This window comes from Astatotilapia calliptera, chromosome 23, assembly GCF_900246225.1.
Source record: "Astatotilapia calliptera chromosome 23, fAstCal1.2, whole genome shotgun sequence".
Taxonomy (NCBI): domain Eukaryota; kingdom Metazoa; phylum Chordata; class Actinopteri; order Cichliformes; family Cichlidae; genus Astatotilapia; species Astatotilapia calliptera.
In genome coordinates, this window is record NC_039323.1 from 20,669,605 (window position 1) to 20,689,163 (window position 19,559).

A 19,559-nucleotide genomic window follows, 5' to 3' on the forward strand; every position below is an offset into this window, starting at 1 on the left:
GAGCAGATTTAAACAGATAACGAAAACAAAAGCGGCTCAAAGCTTCCTGCCTCACCCTGCATGGCCAAAGTCGACTCTGCCTCCTGTGGTCAGAGTGGGAAGTAATCAATAATCAGTCAGATATTGGAAACCTTTACAGAGCAATCAGATGTAGCCTCCAGCCACAGATAAACCTTAAAGATGCTTAAGTGAAGTTTCCCACTCTGGTGCATGTAAAGCAGTACATCTCATTCACCTACAGGGGGCGGTACTAAACCAGTCTGGCCTGGTCCTTACAGTCATAGCTGCCTTTGTCATGTTTATCGCTACCAAGGGTGTAACGGTTCTGAATCAGGGTGCAAACGTCCGCAGTCTCCTGCCTCCACCCAGTAAATCTGTCAGATAAATATAAGCTGGTGCAGCTTTAAGGTGGAATACTCTGTGCCAGAGTACAACATACTCACAAAAACAGTCAAGATTCTCTAACAAAGTTCCTCGTTTTTGTTTATTAAACTCATCATTATGAGTTGGGCTGTCGGTGGGCTGTTAGCATGGTGAAAGCTAAAGATGCTTCAAGTAAAGAGAAAACTGGGAATACTTAATTCATTATCAGCTGATCATGCCCGTGATAAAGCAAATACTTGCCCGTATGTTTTGTAATTAACCTGACTATGGATCAGGTGAATCGTTACACCCCTACCTGTTGCTATGAAACGGCTACAGGAAACAGGAGTTCACGCTTGTAAATATTGAAGATAAAGTTTTGCTTCTCCTTCAGTTTGGTGTTTTGTTTTTGTTTTTTTGCAGAGCATCATGAAGTTTATTTCTCTCATGCAGTTTATGGAGTTTGTTTCTTTGTATTTGAGTTGATTAAACAGGCTGTTCGCTGCTCAGATCTGGACTTGTGTTATATTATATTACATTCAAACAGCCTCTCTGCTCATCACTGTGGGTTTGGTCTGGTTTAAAGCAGTTACTTAAAAATTTGCAACCTGCACAGGTAAATAACACAAATTCTTCTCATGTAATTTGAACTCATTAAATTGTCTGAATTCACAAAAACGGGACCAAGACTCACGTCACTGTTATTGATCATCAGTTCTACATGAAGGAGATGTTTCTGTTTAATATTGAGGCGTGCCTGTGGATTTTAAAGCCTCTAATCAAACTGCTTCTCCTCCTCTGACCTCCTCCCATCAGACCGGCTGTCCCATCAGGCTCGGATCTCTGCCTCAGTCAATGCCATGAGGATCCTCAACACGGGCACCGAAGTCGAGGCTGCGGTCGCCGATGCTCTGGTGAGAACAGAAAACTGTTTTTGCCTTAATGTGAATACAAATGTGAATCAAAGATGTTGTCGCAGCTCTTTCAGCTCTGTTAATGCCCTCTCTGCTCTTTCTCTCTGGACTTTGTACATTTCAGCTCTTAGGAGACTCGAGGAGTAAGGTACAGGTAGATCTCACCTGTGACTGCATGCAGAGCATGAGCTGTGCACATTGACTTTAACGTTTTAAACATGGATGCAGTGATTTGCTTTATTTCAAGTTGTTTTAGCTTGGTAAAAGTTGCTTATCGCTCCATTAAAAGCAGCATGTTGATATGGACTCACAAGAGAGGGGGGAAAAACCCCAAAGTAACCTCATCCATCTCATGCGATGACACCAGAAGCATCCATGAGTCTGCCTGTGTAGCTGCATGCTACTTCTTCTGACAGCTGTACATTTACCCTGTGAAGTCTCGTCTTTACACTTAGCCTCTCTCATCTCCTCTCTGATGTAGCGGAGGCCAGTGAGGCGGCGGTTCGAGTCGCCGGGGATGTACTCAGACGACGACGCCAACAGCGACGCCTCCAGCGCCTGCTCTGAGCGCTCCTACAGCTCACGTAACGGCGGCGTGGCGCCGCACTACCTACGTCAGACGGAGGACGTGGCGGAGGTGCTGAACCACTGTGCCAGCGCCAACTGGTCCGAGAGGAAGGAGGGACTGCTGGGACTGCAGAACCTGCTCAAGAGCCAGAGGATGCTCAGGTGGGTGTGCCAACAGTGGAAAACAGGTCTGAAAAGCTCCGCCTCTGCAGGTTTGAGGACTTTTGGTTGATGTAAAGGGGCGGTGGATAAGAAACATGCTGGGTTATGAGTTTAATGTCAGGAGTTTTGTTAAAGAAGGGTTTAATAAAAGAAACCTTGTAGTCTTTGTATACTTCTAATCAACCTTGTACCTTGATGCTGGCAGTCAGCAGAAAGGTTAAAGCAGAGAGATTTTAGTGGTCAGTCCAGGCTGAGATCCAGAGGCTGTGTTTTCAGCACACTCCTACTTCTGTTCAGATCTGTTTCAGCTACTGGAAATGCACTGTGCGCGGTTCAGGAGATGATCTCCAGCGAACTTGCTCTGTTGTAGCTATACACTGTATATAGTGATGGACATGTATTCTAGTCTAAAAAGCCACACCCATCACTAGATACAAGTTTCTCATGACCCCTGGTCTTTTTTTATTTATGCAAGGGGGCGACTCCTCTGGTTTAAAACAAACAAACAAAAAAGGATATGAGAAAATGAGTGTGCTTCTCACCTCACTATTTTCTCTTCCTCCCAAAGTCGAGTTTATCTAATGAAGCTACAGTAAAATAGAGAACTGTAATGTTTCCTGTTTCTTTACTCTGTCTGCACATAAAAGCTTTCTGTTGGCAACAAAATAACCGTGCCTGTTGTTTCAGTCGTGTGGAGCTGAAGAGGCTTTGTGAGATCTTCACCAGGATGTTTGCGGACCCTCACAGCAAGGTGAGACGGCAGCATGTTTCACACGTACTCTTATTAAAAGTGAAAGCCGACGTCAGAAAGCAGCAGTTCACACTTTCTGTGGAGAGAGAGGGGACAGTGAGAGCCGGAGGGATAAACCTGGGAGTTTGTTGTGACTCTGAAGCTGGGACGTGAGCGTCGTGGCTGATTTCACTGCTCTCGTGTCGTCACTAACAGCAGGACAAACTAACAGTGTGTGTTTTCTTGTTGCATGCCTCCTCGCTGCTGCGGACTCTAACAAACACCAGAGAGTAAGTGTTTGCTCTCACTCACATGAGAACTGTCTGCTGTCATATTTCACTGTGTGTGTACTCGTCTCAGACCAACATGTGCAGACAAACACTCAAACATCTCCTCCTCATCATCACCCCTGACTCTGTGACAGGTCTTCAGCATGTTCCTGGAGACTCTGGTGGACTTCATCGTGCTGCACAGGGACGACCTGTTGGACTGGCTCTTCGTCCTGCTCACACAGCTGCTGAAGAAGATGGGCGCCGACCTGCTGGGCTCTGTCCAGGCCAAAGTCCAGAAGGCTCTGGATGTCACGAGGTTAAGACTGAAACCTTTTCATCATTAAAGAAAAGTCCTGTATGCTTCTATCCTGCAGCAAATTAAACTCCAATCAACCAAACTCTGTGCAGGAAATAACACAAAAGAGCAACGAGTCACAGTTTTAGTAAAGGGGAAAGTGATCCTGTTATTTAATTTGGTCCTGCAGGTGGAGCACAGGAGATATTTTGCACTAAATGTTTTTTTTTTAAAGTTTATAAATTACTTTAGAATATGTGGAAATATAATATAAAGTATGTTGTGTGAACTCACTGAAGCAAGAGCAGCTGTTGTCAATAAAAAAGAGGGTGTAACTTCATCTCGTGTTCTGACCATGTTTTTCTCTCCTCCTTCCCGCCTCCATGCAGGGAGTCCTTCCCATACGAGCAGCAGTTCAACATCCTGATGCGCTTCATCGTGGATCAGACGCAGACCCCCAACCTGAAGGTGAAGGTGGCCATCCTGCGCTACATCGAAGCTCTGGCCAGGCAGATGGACCCGGCCGACTTTGTCAACTCCAGCGAGACACGCCTCGCCGTTTCCCGCATCATCACCTGGACCACCGAGCCCAAGAGCTCCGATGTCCGCAAGGTAGGAGGGCATGTCAGCCTCCGTCTTCCTTAAAACACTCCCCCCTTTTCATCCCTTTAAATTCCTCTAAATGTTTCATTTTTTTTATATTTTCAGTTTTTTTGTTCTGTTTTTTTGTTTTTTTTTCATGTCTTAAATTTTTCCCCCTTAATGGTCCTTCCTCCACCCACCTCACCCTTAGACCCTTCATAACTGGGCAGGGGAGGATTTCTCAGGCCGAACCAGCACCGTGGCCTCTCTGCCCGGGGAGGGCAACCTGGAGGAGAGGTGCAAGCAGGTAGATCCTCTACCAGTGAGCATGCGCAGCGTGAATAACCTCGTCTAACCCGGTCACAAAGAAGCGGGAAGCTGCTGTGAGCGTGTTTGTTCAGGCCCGCGTACAGAGGACATTAACCTGAGAGTGTGAGCGGGTTCTGTGAATGCTTTTCAGCACTAACTGCTGGCAAACAGTGAAAAAGGTGGAGAGGTGTCTGTGTACCTGAGGTGTGTGCATGAGATGCTGCAGCTGAGTGCAGCTTTAAGACTAACTCTGCCGACCATTATGATATTTCTCTTATTATCAGGCATGAATCTGACCTTTAACCTTTACAGTAAAACATGAAACATTCGAATCATTTGAAAGGAAACTGAGTGATAAATGCTTCGTTTAGCTTTTGCTTAACAAGTTCAATTGACATGCTGCATGTTAACAGAACTATTACTTTTATTTTTCTTGTTATATTTTTTCCTCTTCCAATTAAAATGGTCAAAGTTTCAGAGAATCGCAGTCTTTGTACAAATCTCCAAAAGTTGATTCTGTTCCTCTGGACGCAGCGTTTTCAGTGAGAGAAACGTTTCGTCACTCATCGAAGTGACTTCTTCAGTCTCAGCTGACTGCAGGTTTCCCCAATCTTAAAAACAGTACATTTGCATAATGACTGAAACCAGCCCACTGAAGGAACAATGGGCTGGGAGGTTAGTTCCTTAATCGTAATTATGCAAATTCTCATGACCATTGATCAACAACCACTGACCAATGGCCATGAGTACCATTCACAGAGAGTTGGGGAATGGCTACAATCACAGCATTGTAAGATGGTGACAGATGTACCCTTAGGCCCCCTCCTCGATTCAGAGATGGTCTTTCCCTTTTCACGTTAATGGCCTCCTTGACTCTTCGCTCAAACCAGCGTTCCTCCCTGTCCAGGATGTGTACTTCCTCATCCTTGAAAGAGTGTCCACTGGCCTGTAGGTGTGACTAGACTGCAGAGTCCTGGCCTGATGAGGTAGCTCTTCTGTGTTGTGCCATCAGCTTCGCCAGAGGTTGTTTGGTTTCCCCGATGTATAAATCCTGGCACTTAACAAGAGGTCAAATTGCTCCAAACTCTCAGTTTTTGGGGTTTTTTTTGTCACAGAAGTTCCATCCACCTGCTGTTCAAACCTTGAGTTTGCAAAGGGCAGCCAATCAGAAAAAAGCTGGCTTAATTGTGGACAAACTAAAATAAAATAAACAAAGAATATTTTGAACTGTAAATCATGCAAAGCCCAGAATTAAAATATGGTGCACAATAGGTCCACTTTAAAGTGGAAGCCAGGGTTATAATAAGTGAACACTGCTGAAGCCATGTTTACTCAGAGTTGATTTCTCTGTGCGAGGATTTAATCTTTGAAAGCACTCTGTCTTAATTTGTGGAGAAATTGTGGTACGGTTTTTGTTACTGCTGGACTTTGTCTGTTACTAACTGTTGAAAGGTTGGAGGTAAACAGGTTTACTTAAAAACAAAAAAAGGTCTGGGCATTAAAGCATGCTGATAAACTTGTGCATGAAATTGAAGGCTTTTATTCTGAAGGTCTGAAGGTCTAAAGGTCTAAAATTAACTGGGGACTTTTACTTTAAAAGTCCCACAACACTGAAGTATCTAAGGCTACTTTCACACTGCAGGTCTTAATGCTCAATTCCGATTTTTTGATCAAATCTGATTTTTTTGTCTGCTTGTTCACACTGCAAATAAAATGTGACAGCAAACACGCTCTAGTGTGAACCCTCAAAGCGGCCCGCATGCACAAAAGACGACGTCACACACAACGTGCTCTGTTTAGACTCAGAGCAAACAGTATTGTTTGACTGTTGGCCGTTAATATAAAGACTTGTTTCGGATGTTTGTTTCGTTTCCCAATTTTGCTTTAAGTTATAAAGTTATTTTGTTATTTACATATGGCCTAATAATGATCCTTATTGCTGTTTTAGAGAGGAGCGGTGCTTCAAAGGATAGTTGCTGATTTCTGTCAGAATCTGCAGATTATACAGCACAAATAAAATGTTCACATTTCTCCAACGTTGTCTTCCCAACAGTTTCACTGACATCTACACGGGATGGCCAGGAAGCGTTCACAATGTCTTCTCCGGTGCTGATAATTGGCGTCTGTCTTGTGTCACTGACATAAAAGACGGATTTAATGCGACTTGACCGTTCAAACAGCAGTCACTTTCTAAAACATCAGATATGTATCGGATTCAGTACCACATACAGTGGGGCAAAAAAGTATTTAGTCAGCCACCGATTGTGCAAGTTCCCCCACTTAAAATGATGACAGAGGTCAGTAATTTGCACCAGAGGTACACTTCAACTGTGAGAGACAGAATGTGAAAAAAAGATCCATGAATTCACATGGTAGGATTTGTAAAGAATTTATTCGTAAATCAGGGTGGAAAATAAGTATTTGGTCAATAACAAAAATACAACTCAATACTTTGTAACATAACCTTTGTTGGCAATAACAGAGGTCAAACGTTTACTATAGGTCTTTACCAGGTTTGCACACACAGTAGCTGGTATTTTGGCCCATTCCTCCATGCAGATCTTCTCGAGAGCAGTGATGTTTTGGGGCTGTCGCCGAGCAACACGGACTTTCAACTCCCGCCACAGATTTTCTATGGGGTTGAGGTCTGGAGACTGGCTAGGCCACTCCAGGACTTTCAAATGCTTCTTACGGAGCCACTCCTTTGTTGCTCGGGCGGTGTGTTTTGGATCATTGTCATGTTGGAAGACCCCGCCTCGTTTCATCTTCAAAGTTCTCACTGATGGAAGGAGGTTTTGGCTCAAAATCTCACGATACATGGCCCCATTCATTCTGTCCTTAACACGGATCAGTCGTCCTGTCCCCTTGGCAGAAAAACAGCCCCATAGCATGATGTTTCCACCCCCATGCTTCACAGTAGGTATGGTGTTCTTGGGATGCAACTCAGTATTCTTTTTCCTCCAAACACGACGAGTTGAGTTTATACCAAAAAGTTCTACTTTGGTTTCATCTGACCACATGACATTCTCCCAATCCTCTGCTGTATCATCCATGTGCTCTCTGGCAAACTTCAGACGGGCCTGGACATGCACTGGCTTCAGCAGCGGAACACGTCTGGCACTGCGGGATTTGATTCCCTGCCGTTGTAGTGTGTTACTGATGGTGACCTTTGTTACTTTGGTCCCAGCTCTCTGCAGGTCATTCACCAGGTCCCCCCGTGTGGTTCTGGGATCTTTGCTCACCGTTCTCATGATCATTTTGACCCCACGGGATGAGATCTTGCGTGGAGCCCCAGATCGAGGGAGATTATCAGTGGTCTTGTATGTCTTCCATTTTCTGATGATTGCTCCCACAGTTGATTTTTTTCACACCAAGCTGCTTGCCTATTGTAGATTCACTCTTCCCAGTCTGGTGCAGGTCTACAATACTTTTCCTGGTGTCCTTCGAAAGCTCTTTGGTCTTGGCCATGGCGGAGTTTGGAGTCTGACTGTTTGAGGCTGTGGACAGGTGTCTTTTATACAGATGATGAGTTCAAACAGGTGCCATTCATACAGGTAACGAGTGGGGGACAGAAAAGCTTCTTACAGAAGACGTTACAGGTCTGTGAGAGCCAGAGATTTTCCTTGTTTGAGGTGACCAAATACTTATTTTCCACCCTGATTTACGAATAAATTCTTTAACGAAAGTGACCCAGGATGGATTTGACAATATCGGATTTGTGCTGTTCACACTGTCATGCCATGAACGCATATGGGTCGCATAGAGTCAAAAAAGTTTCGCTTTCGCCTGCAGTGTGAACGTAGCCTAAGCGTCATGCAATGAATAGCTAGATGCTTTTATTTTGGAAAAAGTGAAACTGAAGCATCATGTAAAATTCCTGTGACTAACAGGAAGCTTTTATTTTGAACTACAGCATTATCTGGTATCATTCACGTCTGCATGGTGCTTCAGTGCGGCTGACTGTTGCAATAAAATGCTGCAAAACAATATTTTGTTTTATTTCAAACAGGTTAATTTACTTCTGGCTGTCCTTTATAACAGAGCGAAAGCTTTTCTTCATGTTCAGTGCCAAAATCAGTGCAGTGACAGTCATTAAACGTCAGTAAAGTGATGTGTAACATGTTTTCTTTGTGTGTGCAGGCAGCCCAGGTGGTGTTGATCGCCCTCTTTGAGCTGAACACTCCAGAGTTCACCATGCTGCTGGGTGCTCTGCCCAAAACCTTCCAGGACGGGACAACAAAGCTGCTGCACAACCACCTGAGGAACGCCAGTGCCAACAGCGGCATCAGCATGGTAAAACACACACACACACACACACACACACACACACACACACACACACACACACACACACACACACAGGCTCAAATATGGAGATGTTTGCATTCAGATTCATTTAAACAACATTCTTTCAGGATGTTTTTTTAAAGATTTTATTTCCAGGAGGTCTTATTCCTTTATTTATTGATCTATACCAGAATATATTGATAAATCATCGTAGCCTGACCTTGATAACTAATATCGTAACACACTTTAGGACTTTAACTCAAACAATAAATATGTCACATGGCTGTAGATGTTTGTAATTGACTTTAAGATTATTGATTAGACAAAATAATCATTTTAAAGAAGAGTTTTAGGCTTTTTTGTTGTTTGTGTTGTATAGATGCACAAACACACTTGTTTTGATAAATATAGTAGTTTCTGTATGTGTGCTGTTCCTCTTATCCTTACATCATCACAGCTGTGGCTTTCTGAATGTTCTCACATTAAATCCAGACACTTGTGTTTCATGGATCCGCAGGCGTCTCCCAGTAACTCGGCAGGTCGGACGCCCCTGCGACAGCCCAGCAGCCGCAGCAGCCCGCTGACCTCCCCCACAAACTGCTCCCACGGCGGCCTTTCCCCCAGGTACAGAAACGGCCCCGCCATCGCCACACCTAAAATTCAAACCACGTTTCCTGTGTATAATTTTATCCACACCGATAAAATTGTGGCTTCAGCAGTTCATCCTTCATTTCTGCCATCGTCCAGACTTTTATTTTGAAGCTCAGGTTATAACGCAGCGGGCGTATTTCCCCGTGTCTTCTCTTTGTTCGCTCGTTAACAGAGGAGTGTAAAGCTGCACTGAGGGGTCGCCACAGAGTTTAGATGTTGACCACTCCACTGTGGAGCCATTGAAGAGCTCAAAATCAGAGCCAAAGCTCAAAGTCTAAACTTGCGGTTTGATGCTTTGTTTTAAATGAACGTCAGAATTTTAGGCTCATGTTCGGCTCCGTGCGTCTCTTCCTGAAGCTTCGTGTGATTTAAGACGTTTTCTCCTCTCAGCCAATCAGCAGGTTTCCTCACAGCTGTCATACTAATGATCCCTCCGCCTGTACTAACTCTGACTGAGAGCACTGCTTCTCCTTATCTTCCACTCTTTTCACATCTCTTCTTCTCTCCGGGCTCCTCCTCCACCTCTTCCTCCCCGGCTGGTCACAGTCGGCTGTGGGGTTGGAGCGCAGACGGCCTCTCCAAGTTCCCTCCTCCACCCTTCCCCTCCCCTCTTCCTCCACCCACTGCCCACTCCTCCCTCAAGGCCCTGCGGCGAGCTTACTCACCCAGGTAACCCTTCTTCCTCCCCCTCCTCCTCCTCCCTCCTCTGTACGGGGTTTCACAGTTTAACAGTTGGATCTGTCTCTGTAGTGATGAATGGATTTCTAAGCTTATTTTTAAAGATATTTTGGAGTTCTCTGTGAAACCTCGAGCTTCCATCAGTCTGTCGTCACCTCTGCTGCCTCGGTGCCTCCATCAGCTTCGTGTGTCTGTTTTTCTTTTTGTCGTCATGGTGACTGAAAGGTGGCTTTCCTTCTGTCTCTCATCTGTCCGCGTGCGCTCGTCAACATGCACGGCTCTGCACTTCCTGTTTCCTGGTCATGGACAAACCATCCCTTGGTACAAGATTTGACTAATTTGTTTGGCACGCAGATGCTTTTGTGTTTGATCCATGTCAAGGAAAATGCCCTCAGTCGTCATTCACAATCTTCAAGATGAAAATGGAGCTGCTTCATGTCGCTGACATTAAAGGGATCATAGGTGCTGTTAAGAAGAAGAGCCTCTGTACTTCCACCCGTCTCTTAGAGGGACAGTCCACCTCAAAGACAGAGGCACACGTTCTTCCTCTGACCTGTGGTGCTCTTTATTCATCTCCACTGTTTTGATGCTTTGGATATATTGATGATTAAATGTCCTTCTAGAAGCAGTTATGTGGGCAGTGATCCTCTGATTTAATCGACTGTTCCCACACGTCTCCTGCGCTGATCGAGGTTCTCATTCCTTGTAAACAGACACAAGCCCTCAGTAACTTTCCAGTCATCTTTTTCGGCCTCTCTGGCATTCACACCTGCCAGACAGCGTTAACATTAACGCTCCACTTCAAAGTTCAAAGTTTTACTAGCAGCAGCTAACTGCAGCAGGAGACAGAGACAAGTTTCACATGTCCTTTATATCGACTCGTATCGGACTACTTTCACACAAGTTTTATACCCTCCTCCAGAGTTAATAGATGTGGACACATATCGACAGCTGAGGCTGACTGACAGCCTACACTCACTACAGATGATCAGCAGACAGAGCTGTTTGTCCTACAGTGGCCACTGTAGCTAGAATTACGCACTGAACATGTCAGGGGTAAGAAAACAGAACTCAGTTTCTGCAGCCTACTGACATCTAGTGGTGAGTTTTTACAAACTGTAACTTTAAAGTTTTTCTTAAGAAATTTATTACAAGACAAACAAAAAGTAACACAGCACAGTCTGATCTAAACACCAGTTTTCTTCAAACCTCGAGTGGATTAACTGACCACCAAAGTAAAATGGGGACAACTATTAGTTTGTAGGGAAAGAAAAATATTTATAGCATTAAATTCCAATTGCATACAAGAAAATCCTGCTTTGAAGATCCTGGATAAACATGATGTAATGGATGAAAGTACCTCTGTGTTTGGGGATATAAAAAACCAAAAAGCCCAAACAGGTCTGGAGTCATTACTGCTGAGTTTTCCAAATGTGTTTTTGGTGCTTGGAGCAGCTCAGGGCGATTTAGTGCTGGGGCCGACGCCTCTACAGCTCCAGGTAAATATGGATAACACGCTCTACAGGCCAGAGGAAAAACATGTGAATCTGATTTAGCAATGAACTCTCCCTTTAAGTGACGATCCCCTGACGATGTTGCCTACATCCTGTCTAAAATGCCCATTGGACTTGTCTCGTGCTGCAGCATGCTGGAGTACGACAGCGAGAACCTGAACTCCGAGGAGATCTACAGCTCGCTGCGCGGTGTCACCGAGGCCATCCAGAACTTCAGCTTCCGCAGCCAGGAGGACCTGGTGGAACCGCTGAGGCGGGACGGCAAGAAGGATGGCGTTATGGTGAGGAGTTACAGGGAGGAACCAGAGGGCAGATAACTGAAATAACTGTTAAACATATTCAAATACAGATTATTTTTTTTTGGGTTGTTTTTTTTTTTTTGGTCAAAAAGAAAAAAAAAAAGATTATTTTATTTTGGAGTAAAGACTCCAGAATAACTCATCTGCTCCGCTGTCACTGAATCTTAGACTGGAGGCGGGGCTTCCTCGGACTCCGAACCTCGTCCCAGCGGTGATGCAGTGGAGGGCGGGCGCACTGCCCTGGACAACAAGACCTCTCTGCTGAACACGCCGTCTCCTCGATCCTTCGCCGGCCCGCGCTTCAGAGAGTACAACCCATACAACTACACGGACGGCATCAGTACGATGGATAAAGCTGCGCTGAAGGAGGCGCTGTACGAGGACGCTGTGGAGCAGCTGCGAGAAGGTGGGACCTTAGGACAAAAGCTGTGCAGGAGTGTGTGTCCTGCTGCGTCGGTAAAGATTCAGTTTTTCTGTCTTTCCCGTCCCACTCTGCAGGCCGCCGGCAGGAAAGTGTGGAAAACAAGATCCTGAACCCCAAAGGTTTCCCAGGTAAACTCACCAGAAAACCTCAGAGGTGAACAAATTATTTATTTGATCTTTGTTCTCACTTTTTTTTAAAAACTACCTCTTTCCCCTCCACCTACAGCCGGGGCTGCTGAGCAGCTGGAGCTGGTCGGAGAGCTGCTGAAGGAGCTCTCCCAGGGCCAGGCAGGGGAGCGGGGCCCTGAGGAGCGCCGGGGGACCCTGCTGGAGATGCTGAAGGTGGCCCGGGAGGACAGCTTGGTGGTGTGGGAAGAGCACTTTAAGACCATGCTGCTGCTCCTGCTCGAAACGCTGGGAGACAAAGACGTGAGGACGCGAGGCTTCCGTTGTTTTTGATTTTTTTTCCCCACTGCTGTAAATGTCCTGTGAGTGACTTGTTTCCTCTCGCTGTCCCAGCACACAATCCGGGCACTCGCCCTGCGAGTCCTAAAGGAGATTCTGAGGAACCAGCCCGCCCGCTTCAAGAACTACGCTGAGCTCACCATCATGAAGATGCTGGAGGCCCACAAAGACTCGCACAAGGAGGTGAGGATGAAAAAGAAACCAGAGGCCACTCCTCCGGTCTTCCTGTGATTCTGACCCTCATGGCGCTCCTTTGTTCTTTTGAAGGTGGTGCGGGCGGCCGAGGAGGCGGCCTCCACGCTGGCGGGCTCCATCCACCCCGAGCAGTGCATCAAGGTGCTCTGCCCCATCGTGCAGACGGCCGACTACCCCATCAACCTGGCCGCCATCAAGATGCAGACGAGGGCCATCGAACGCATCACCAGAGAGCCGCTGCACCAGCTGCTGCCCGACATCATCCCCGGACTCCTGCAGGTTTTTCATTCTTTAAATTTGTAGATGCTTTAACTGCTCATGAACACGCAAGATTAGCTCATGTTACGGACTTGTATCCACCATTTGGGCTCAGGATGCAGGATGTGTGAACTGAAATGTATTTAATGTTTGAGTAAATGAAAACACTTAAAAATGGTTAAACTGTGTTATTACAAACACAAGAATACAATATGGTTAAAATCCAGAGACTTGTACAGGTAAGATAACCATGCAGCACACGAATAGACCGAGACTGCCTTTAGACAGTTTTTTATACTGAAATAAAACTAGTGTCAGTAGCACTCGTGTGTTTCATGTTGTACCTGAAAAGACTGAATTTAGACACATATTGAAATATCTTTTTAATTTCCTCTGCCGTATGATCAGCTTTATCCCAGAAATTATTCACACAGTCATCGGTGAGATAAACTCTTCTTTGTTTCAATTGTGTTGATATCAGTCTCTCCTTCTGCTGTTTCAGGGCTACGACAACACTGAGAGCAGCGTGAGGAAGGCCAGCGTCTTCTGCCTGGTGGCCATCTACTCTGTGATCGGAGAGGAGCTGAAGCCTTACCTGGCTCAGCTGACCGGCAGCAAGGTATTTCAGACTACACAGCTGAAACGGCATCCTACACGTAGAGACGATTCACCGCAGAAATATTAAGTCTTTAAAAGTACAGTGAAAGGGCGTTTGCAATCGTGCAGTTTGCCTGTTTTTCCCCTCTTTTAAATTCACTATTTTTGTGAGTAAATCTTTTTCTTGTAAGTTTGACAAAAGCTTTTAATTTTTAAATTTTTTCTTAATAATATTCAATTTTTGACAGATATTTGCTCTTTTTTCATAATTTTGACAATTTTTTCTAGTAAATCTTTCTCATAAATTTATCTGTTTAACAGTATTTTTCTTGCATTTTTATATTTTTTTTTCATAAATTTCCCAGTGTTTTTTTTCTTAATTGTGAACTAACCTAAACTGTGTTTACCTGTTTGAATGTTGTCATATAAATCAAGTTTTGTTACAATAACTTAACTTTAGTATAGTGTTTAAAGAGCAGTGAGCTTTAGATTATCTGCAGAGCTCTTGGAGTCCTCTGACCGCGCCGCTGTTTCCCTCCTGCAGATGAAGCTGCTGAACCTGTACATCAAGCGGGCGCAGACCTCCACCAGCAACAGCAGCAGCTCCTCCGACATCTCCTCCTACTAACTCCTGCAGCTTCCATCCTCGCAGACACGCTTATAAACGGTTTCATTCCATCAGCCGGTGATCGACCTGAGGGGCGACGTCACCACCAGTGGGATCATCATCAGTTTCTTTGTAGGACCAGGTGCCTGGCACCTCATCTTCTTGACCAGCTTCTGTTTCCCAAACCATCTTCCATCTCATTCCTTCAGCTGCTGATGGAGCTGAAGTCCCTGAGGAGCTCATGCTGTCACGGCTCCAGTTTCATGTCCATCATCCATAAAGTTCAGCTCGTTTTTTGGAGGTAGGGTGACCCTGGCTTTTGAGACGTTTCATGAAGATCCACCACTAGATGCATTAGCCTTAAGACTTCATCTTCCATCTTCCAGTATGGAAATGATCAATTTTTAGAGGCCGTGTGCCTGAAACCAAGATCTCCTCTTCCTCATCTCATCATCGTCGTCTTTAATCTCCTGGATGTGAGGTGCAGTTTGAAGCCGAGGAGATCGTGGAACCATGAAGGACCTGAAGAGGAGAGTTTTTGCAGTGTAGCTTCCTCCTTCTGTCAGTATTTTTATTCCTTTTTAGTACCTTTAATCCACTTCCTGGACACTGTTTTGCTTTGACACATCAAACCTTTTATTGAATGTAAAGAGCTTTGAGTGAGCGCGAGTCTCCTTCGTGAACTACTGCCTCATCGATGGGACGTTTTCCAGTTTTTAACATTTGAATGAGTTGTTACAGAAAGTGGCACTACGGTCTTTAAAAGGCTGAATCCCAGAGATAATCGAAAGATCAACACAAGCTTTATTTTGAAAATGGGCTCATGCCTCTGTGAGTGCGATGGGAGAATCGACGGGGTTGCACTCAGTCCTGGAATAATCTATTTCAAAAGATGTGAAGCTCGTCTCAGTTTACAGTGATTGATCATTTGGCTGGCCAATGATTTTAAGCACTACAAATCAGCAAAGTTTTATTGTTCTGGGCCCGAGAACCAGCAGAAAACAGCAGTGTTTATATTTGAAAGTCATTTTTTAAGGTGTGAAAAAGAAGGAACAAATTATTTCTGTTTTTGTGGCACTCATCAGTTAGATTTCCATTTAATAGTCAAGGCTAAATATTTCACCTCACAGATCACAGTTTTCTACCTGAATTGGAAAAAAAATGTCAAATGGAAACGGCCGTGTTTTTAGATGAAGAACTAGACTTGTGAGTGAGAGTTATTTTGAAATCACAGGTTTGCTTTAGTTAGCTGTCTAAATGAGCTGTTGGAGATGAGGTGGAGGTTTGAAAGAGACAGACCACTCTGCACAGATTTAATATTCAGTGTTGGAAATTAGATTTGTCCTACATGCGCGTGAACAGCACTTTCTTGTATACGTGACTTTCACAATAAAAGCTTTAGCAGCAGCAGGGTAAATTTCAGCTGATTAAACAGCTTACAGAAGCATGTTGAAGAGCTGATTGTAGGATTTAAGTAATCTTAACTTTAGTTTAGGAAGTTTTGAAATTTAATGCTGCCTTTTATTTATATAAATGTTGTTTTTAAGAAGGTTTTAATATATTGCAGTGTTTGAGAAACAAGCTGTTAAAATACTGCGTTGGACTTCATTTCTAATTGTTAGAAAAAGTTTGAAAAATAGTGTAATTAGTCTTTAAATCATCGTTAAATTATCAATATTTATGTTTAAATATGTGTTCCAGTTATCAACATAAAATGTGACTTCATTTAAGCTTTCATTACAGATCTCTACATATGACACAAAGATAACTCGGCAGCAGAAAATACTGACCTAAACACGTGTCGATTTCTCTGTAGCATTTCTGCTGATGTGAACATAGCAGGCAGATTTATTGAAAGACAAAGATTTCTTTTAAGTTGTGATAGGAAGGAAATTTTGCACACAACTGTAGAACATGGATGGATGGATGGATGGTCTGCCCAGTACTTTTTTGGGTTGATCCTAAATTTAAGGAGAGCTTTTCTTCTTTTCCCCTATTTCCGGTCAGAACTTTAAATGCATACTTTCATAAAAGTAGATATAAGAACCAGGACACTTAAAGCAATACTTTCCAATTACACACAAACATTTAAATATTATCACTAATTTCAAGTATAGCACTAATCCATCTTCTTATTTAAAAAAAAAAAAAAAAAAGAAGTATTTATTTATTAAAAAATGTAAAAAATGACTGTCAGCTTGACAGACTGAGGACCACAATAAGAAAAATTCCAAAGAAAACATATTTTTGGTGATTGCTTTGGTCGTTCACTCATTTGGACTGTAAATATCCTCACCATCATCTAATTTATGTTAGACAACGTAAAGACTGAACTCACTTTGTAAATGTTAATAAAAAAAATGCACATTTTGTGACCAAAAGGAGACAATAATTAAATACAGATTTATGATTTTTTTTTTTTTCAGGCCAAAGGTAGAAAGCTTCTCATCGTCCTACGTAAATATGAGACTGATATAACGAACAAAAAAGATTAAATTGTCTTTTATTGAGTTTTAAATGGAAAATCAAGCTGATGAGTGTCACATAAGTTTAATTTTTTTTTCAGCTATGGTGGGTTTTTAGTGGCTGTCAAAAACTAAAAGGTCAATCAGCTCCTAATTAAAACCACTGTAATGACAGCAGTGTTGCTCTCTCCTGTGAATTGAACGGCCCAGCTTGGGTTAAACTGGGAGTTGATTAGTTTTGATGACTGCTGTCAAGTTTAGACTACTGTGATTAGGGGACTTTCATTCCAAAATACTGTAATATATATATTAAAGCTCAAGCTGAAGGTCAAAATAAAGGCCTAAATATCTCAGAAATAGTATTAGCGGCCGTGCTCTCTGCATCAGCGGCTCCCAAATCGAATGTAAGTCACTTTTTTGACCTTTAAAATGTGAATGACAAACCTGTGGGAAAGATTGACGATCTGAATCATTAGATGCTACTACATGAGCGCGACAATGCTGAACTGCTGAATGGTGAAGTGCCAGTGGTAAAAAAAGAAACAGAGTGGACATTAGCAATAAACTTCAAGAAATCCAGCTGGGATTTCCTTGTGGAAACACTGTAGATTCCCATTTAGGTCCTCCTTTGAGACGCTCCGCCGGTCAGTGTAAAAAAGTGTCATTTTCAAATAAGCGCACCTATAATTAAACCTTCTGCTGCTTATTATAATACTAACAAACGCGCCTAACCACTCTGGTGTATGTACTTTATCTCAGCAGGAAGTGTAGGTGAAGCGATGACGATGGAAAAACGACTGAAATTTTTAATAGTGATTGATCGACTGACTGATTGCACTTTCCTGGTGCTGAACTCCGCCCATCACGCACACTAAGTGAGTCCAAACAAATGCTCCAGAGGGGGCAGAAGATGAGAAATAATCCAACATTTCCAGCAAAGTGATTTGTTTTCTTGCTGAGAGTCAGATGAGATTACAGAGATTCCATTCTGTAAATTTGGACCCTTTTCCCTTGTGTAGAAATGGCTTGCGTGGGGATCCGAACATTACAGATCATCCATCATTACAAGCTAAATTTTAGATATTTACAAGAATGTCAGAACTTTATCTGATTTTTCTAAGCATTTAGCTTAATTTAACTACATTTTCACTAACTAACATACAATAGTAGACAGTGCTAAGGAACATCCAAGTAAAATCCTAGAATTTGACTCCGTAAAACGAAAACTTCTTGAACAGCTAATCACAGCAACACAATGCATATCATGTGTCAGATAACTGCATTAAAATGCTCCAAAAGGGACTGAGCACAAACTGCCACTACATGCTGATGATGTGATTCTATTTATTATCCAAATATATTAATCACCTCAAGCCAGAGGTCCAGTTTAGGAACTCCAATAGGCTGAGGTGAAGTCTACCAGACAGCTAAAACCTATAGCTGCCTGTGACACACCATCTGGCCATCAAGCAGATAGGCCACGCCTTAATACATGTGAAAGAGGTGATCCCAGTGTAGCATGGTCTCTACTTTAAACTAGTGGAATTTCTCAGTGAAATCAAGCTTTGTCTGTCAGTCTGGTTTTTATGAAATTACAATACCTACAAAACTTTGCAGCTCTTGCTCTGACCAAAACTGTTTTTGTAGCAGCTGTGAAGATGTTTACTTCAGCTATAAATTTGGACATTTTACCACAGTAGTCTATGGGGACACTGCCTCTAGCACACATTAGAGGATTTTCAGTTTCAGCATTAGTTTTACTTCCAACCTCTGGGGCTGAAAAGTGAAGCCAATATGGAATCTGTGTTTACATCTTCAGAGGTAGTGTGTTGTCGGATGCATGTAGAAATAAAAATGCTTTCTGTTCTTCCAAAATGCTATACCCACCCTCTCGAGGGTCCCAGTGTTTATTTCTGCACATTCCTGCATATACATCTGACTCTCAGTAAAAAGCAAACATTTCCCAGAATGTCTTTAAAAGTGAAGGATGTTTCCAGGCCTTACTGAATCTCTTCCGACACATTACTTGGACTGTTAAATGTACTGTACCAGTGGCCGTTGTCACTCTTCTCAGCTTTGAGAATCTGATCAGCGTTTCCCTCTGAACTGAATGTCGAAGTCCTCCATAGCGTGTCCAGTCCAGTGGTGCTGATCCGGTGTTAAACTTGCTTGTTTAGGCTACAGTTTTGGCAACTAAAACTCAGTTCCCTTTATTTCAATCTACAGTGTAACTTGAAACTGCGTCTGCATGAGTGTGTCACAGGAATCGTTAAATGTAGTCAACTTGAAATTAAGATTTGAGAACATTATTTTGATTTCCTGATTGAGTGCCTTTGAGGAAAGATTTCTTGCAATACACCTGGTTGTTCTGTCCAATACTAACCTGTACTAACACTATGATTCACTGCTTCTGAAGGCGAGAAGAAAACCTTTTAATGATGCTGTAAATACGCTTCAAGCTTTTTTTTTCCCCATTCAAACGACTTACAGTGCATGGCTCCAGTTTGGTTTTTTTAGTTGGTTAGTTTCCTTTCATGCTACACAGTATTTATATTCTGTTTATTTCCCTGTGTATGACTGTATATATTTACATGTTTGGTTCTCTTTCACCTGTGATAGATTTCGCAGAACTTGAAATAAACTATCAGACTTCTTTTCTCTATTGTCTTTATTACAACATTTGTGTTTTTTATCCAGGTCCAGTTTTCTACGAATTCATTTGACGTCTAAACTCAATTTAATCTTGGTCACAGGTATCTAATGAAGAGCAAATTTCAACTAAATATTAATAGATTTAAAGGACAAGTGGAGGAAAATTCTTCCCATTTTATAAGCTTTTAAATTGTTTTTATTACCCGTCATTGTAAAAGGCTGATGAAATATTGTTGTCACCCTGCTCTGCAGGCAGACAGCATAAACACCAAAG

General features: G+C 43.1%; 1 protein-coding gene across 22 annotated transcripts in view; it reads left to right on the forward strand.

The window, feature by feature from the left end:
• Positions 1 to 19,286, forward strand: part of LOC113016628 (CLIP-associating protein 1-A-like) — a 57,125-nt gene extending 37,839 nt beyond the window's left edge. For 9 of the 22 annotated variants that reach the window (XM_026159577.1, XM_026159585.1, XM_026159580.1 and 6 more), the window contains 19 exons: positions 1,180 to 1,277; positions 1,402 to 1,431; positions 1,759 to 2,006; positions 2,694 to 2,757; positions 3,024 to 3,026; positions 3,161 to 3,324; positions 3,693 to 3,915; positions 4,097 to 4,192; positions 8,335 to 8,487; positions 8,999 to 9,105; positions 9,679 to 9,801; positions 11,455 to 11,605; positions 11,792 to 12,029; positions 12,122 to 12,175; positions 12,273 to 12,475; positions 12,566 to 12,694; positions 12,779 to 12,985; positions 13,467 to 13,583; positions 14,106 to 19,286. In XM_026159577.1, the coding sequence (XP_026015362.1) occupies positions 1,180 to 1,277; positions 1,402 to 1,431; positions 1,759 to 2,006; positions 2,694 to 2,757; positions 3,024 to 3,026; positions 3,161 to 3,324; positions 3,693 to 3,915; positions 4,097 to 4,192; positions 8,335 to 8,487; positions 8,999 to 9,105; positions 9,679 to 9,801; positions 11,455 to 11,605; positions 11,792 to 12,029; positions 12,122 to 12,175; positions 12,273 to 12,475; positions 12,566 to 12,694; positions 12,779 to 12,985; positions 13,467 to 13,583; positions 14,106 to 14,189 (2,492 nt within the window). In that variant the 3' untranslated portion in view covers positions 14,190 to 19,286. The remainder of the gene's footprint in view (positions 1 to 1,179; positions 1,278 to 1,401; positions 1,432 to 1,758; positions 2,007 to 2,693; positions 2,758 to 3,023; positions 3,027 to 3,160; positions 3,325 to 3,692; positions 3,916 to 4,096; positions 4,193 to 8,334; positions 8,488 to 8,998; positions 9,106 to 9,678; positions 9,802 to 11,454; positions 11,606 to 11,791; positions 12,030 to 12,121; positions 12,176 to 12,272; positions 12,476 to 12,565; positions 12,695 to 12,778; positions 12,986 to 13,466; positions 13,584 to 14,105) is intronic. The other 13 variants (XM_026159594.1, XM_026159600.1, XM_026159596.1 and 10 more) reach the window with 9 other exon arrangements.
• The last annotated feature ends 273 nt before the right edge of the window (positions 19,287 to 19,559 follow it).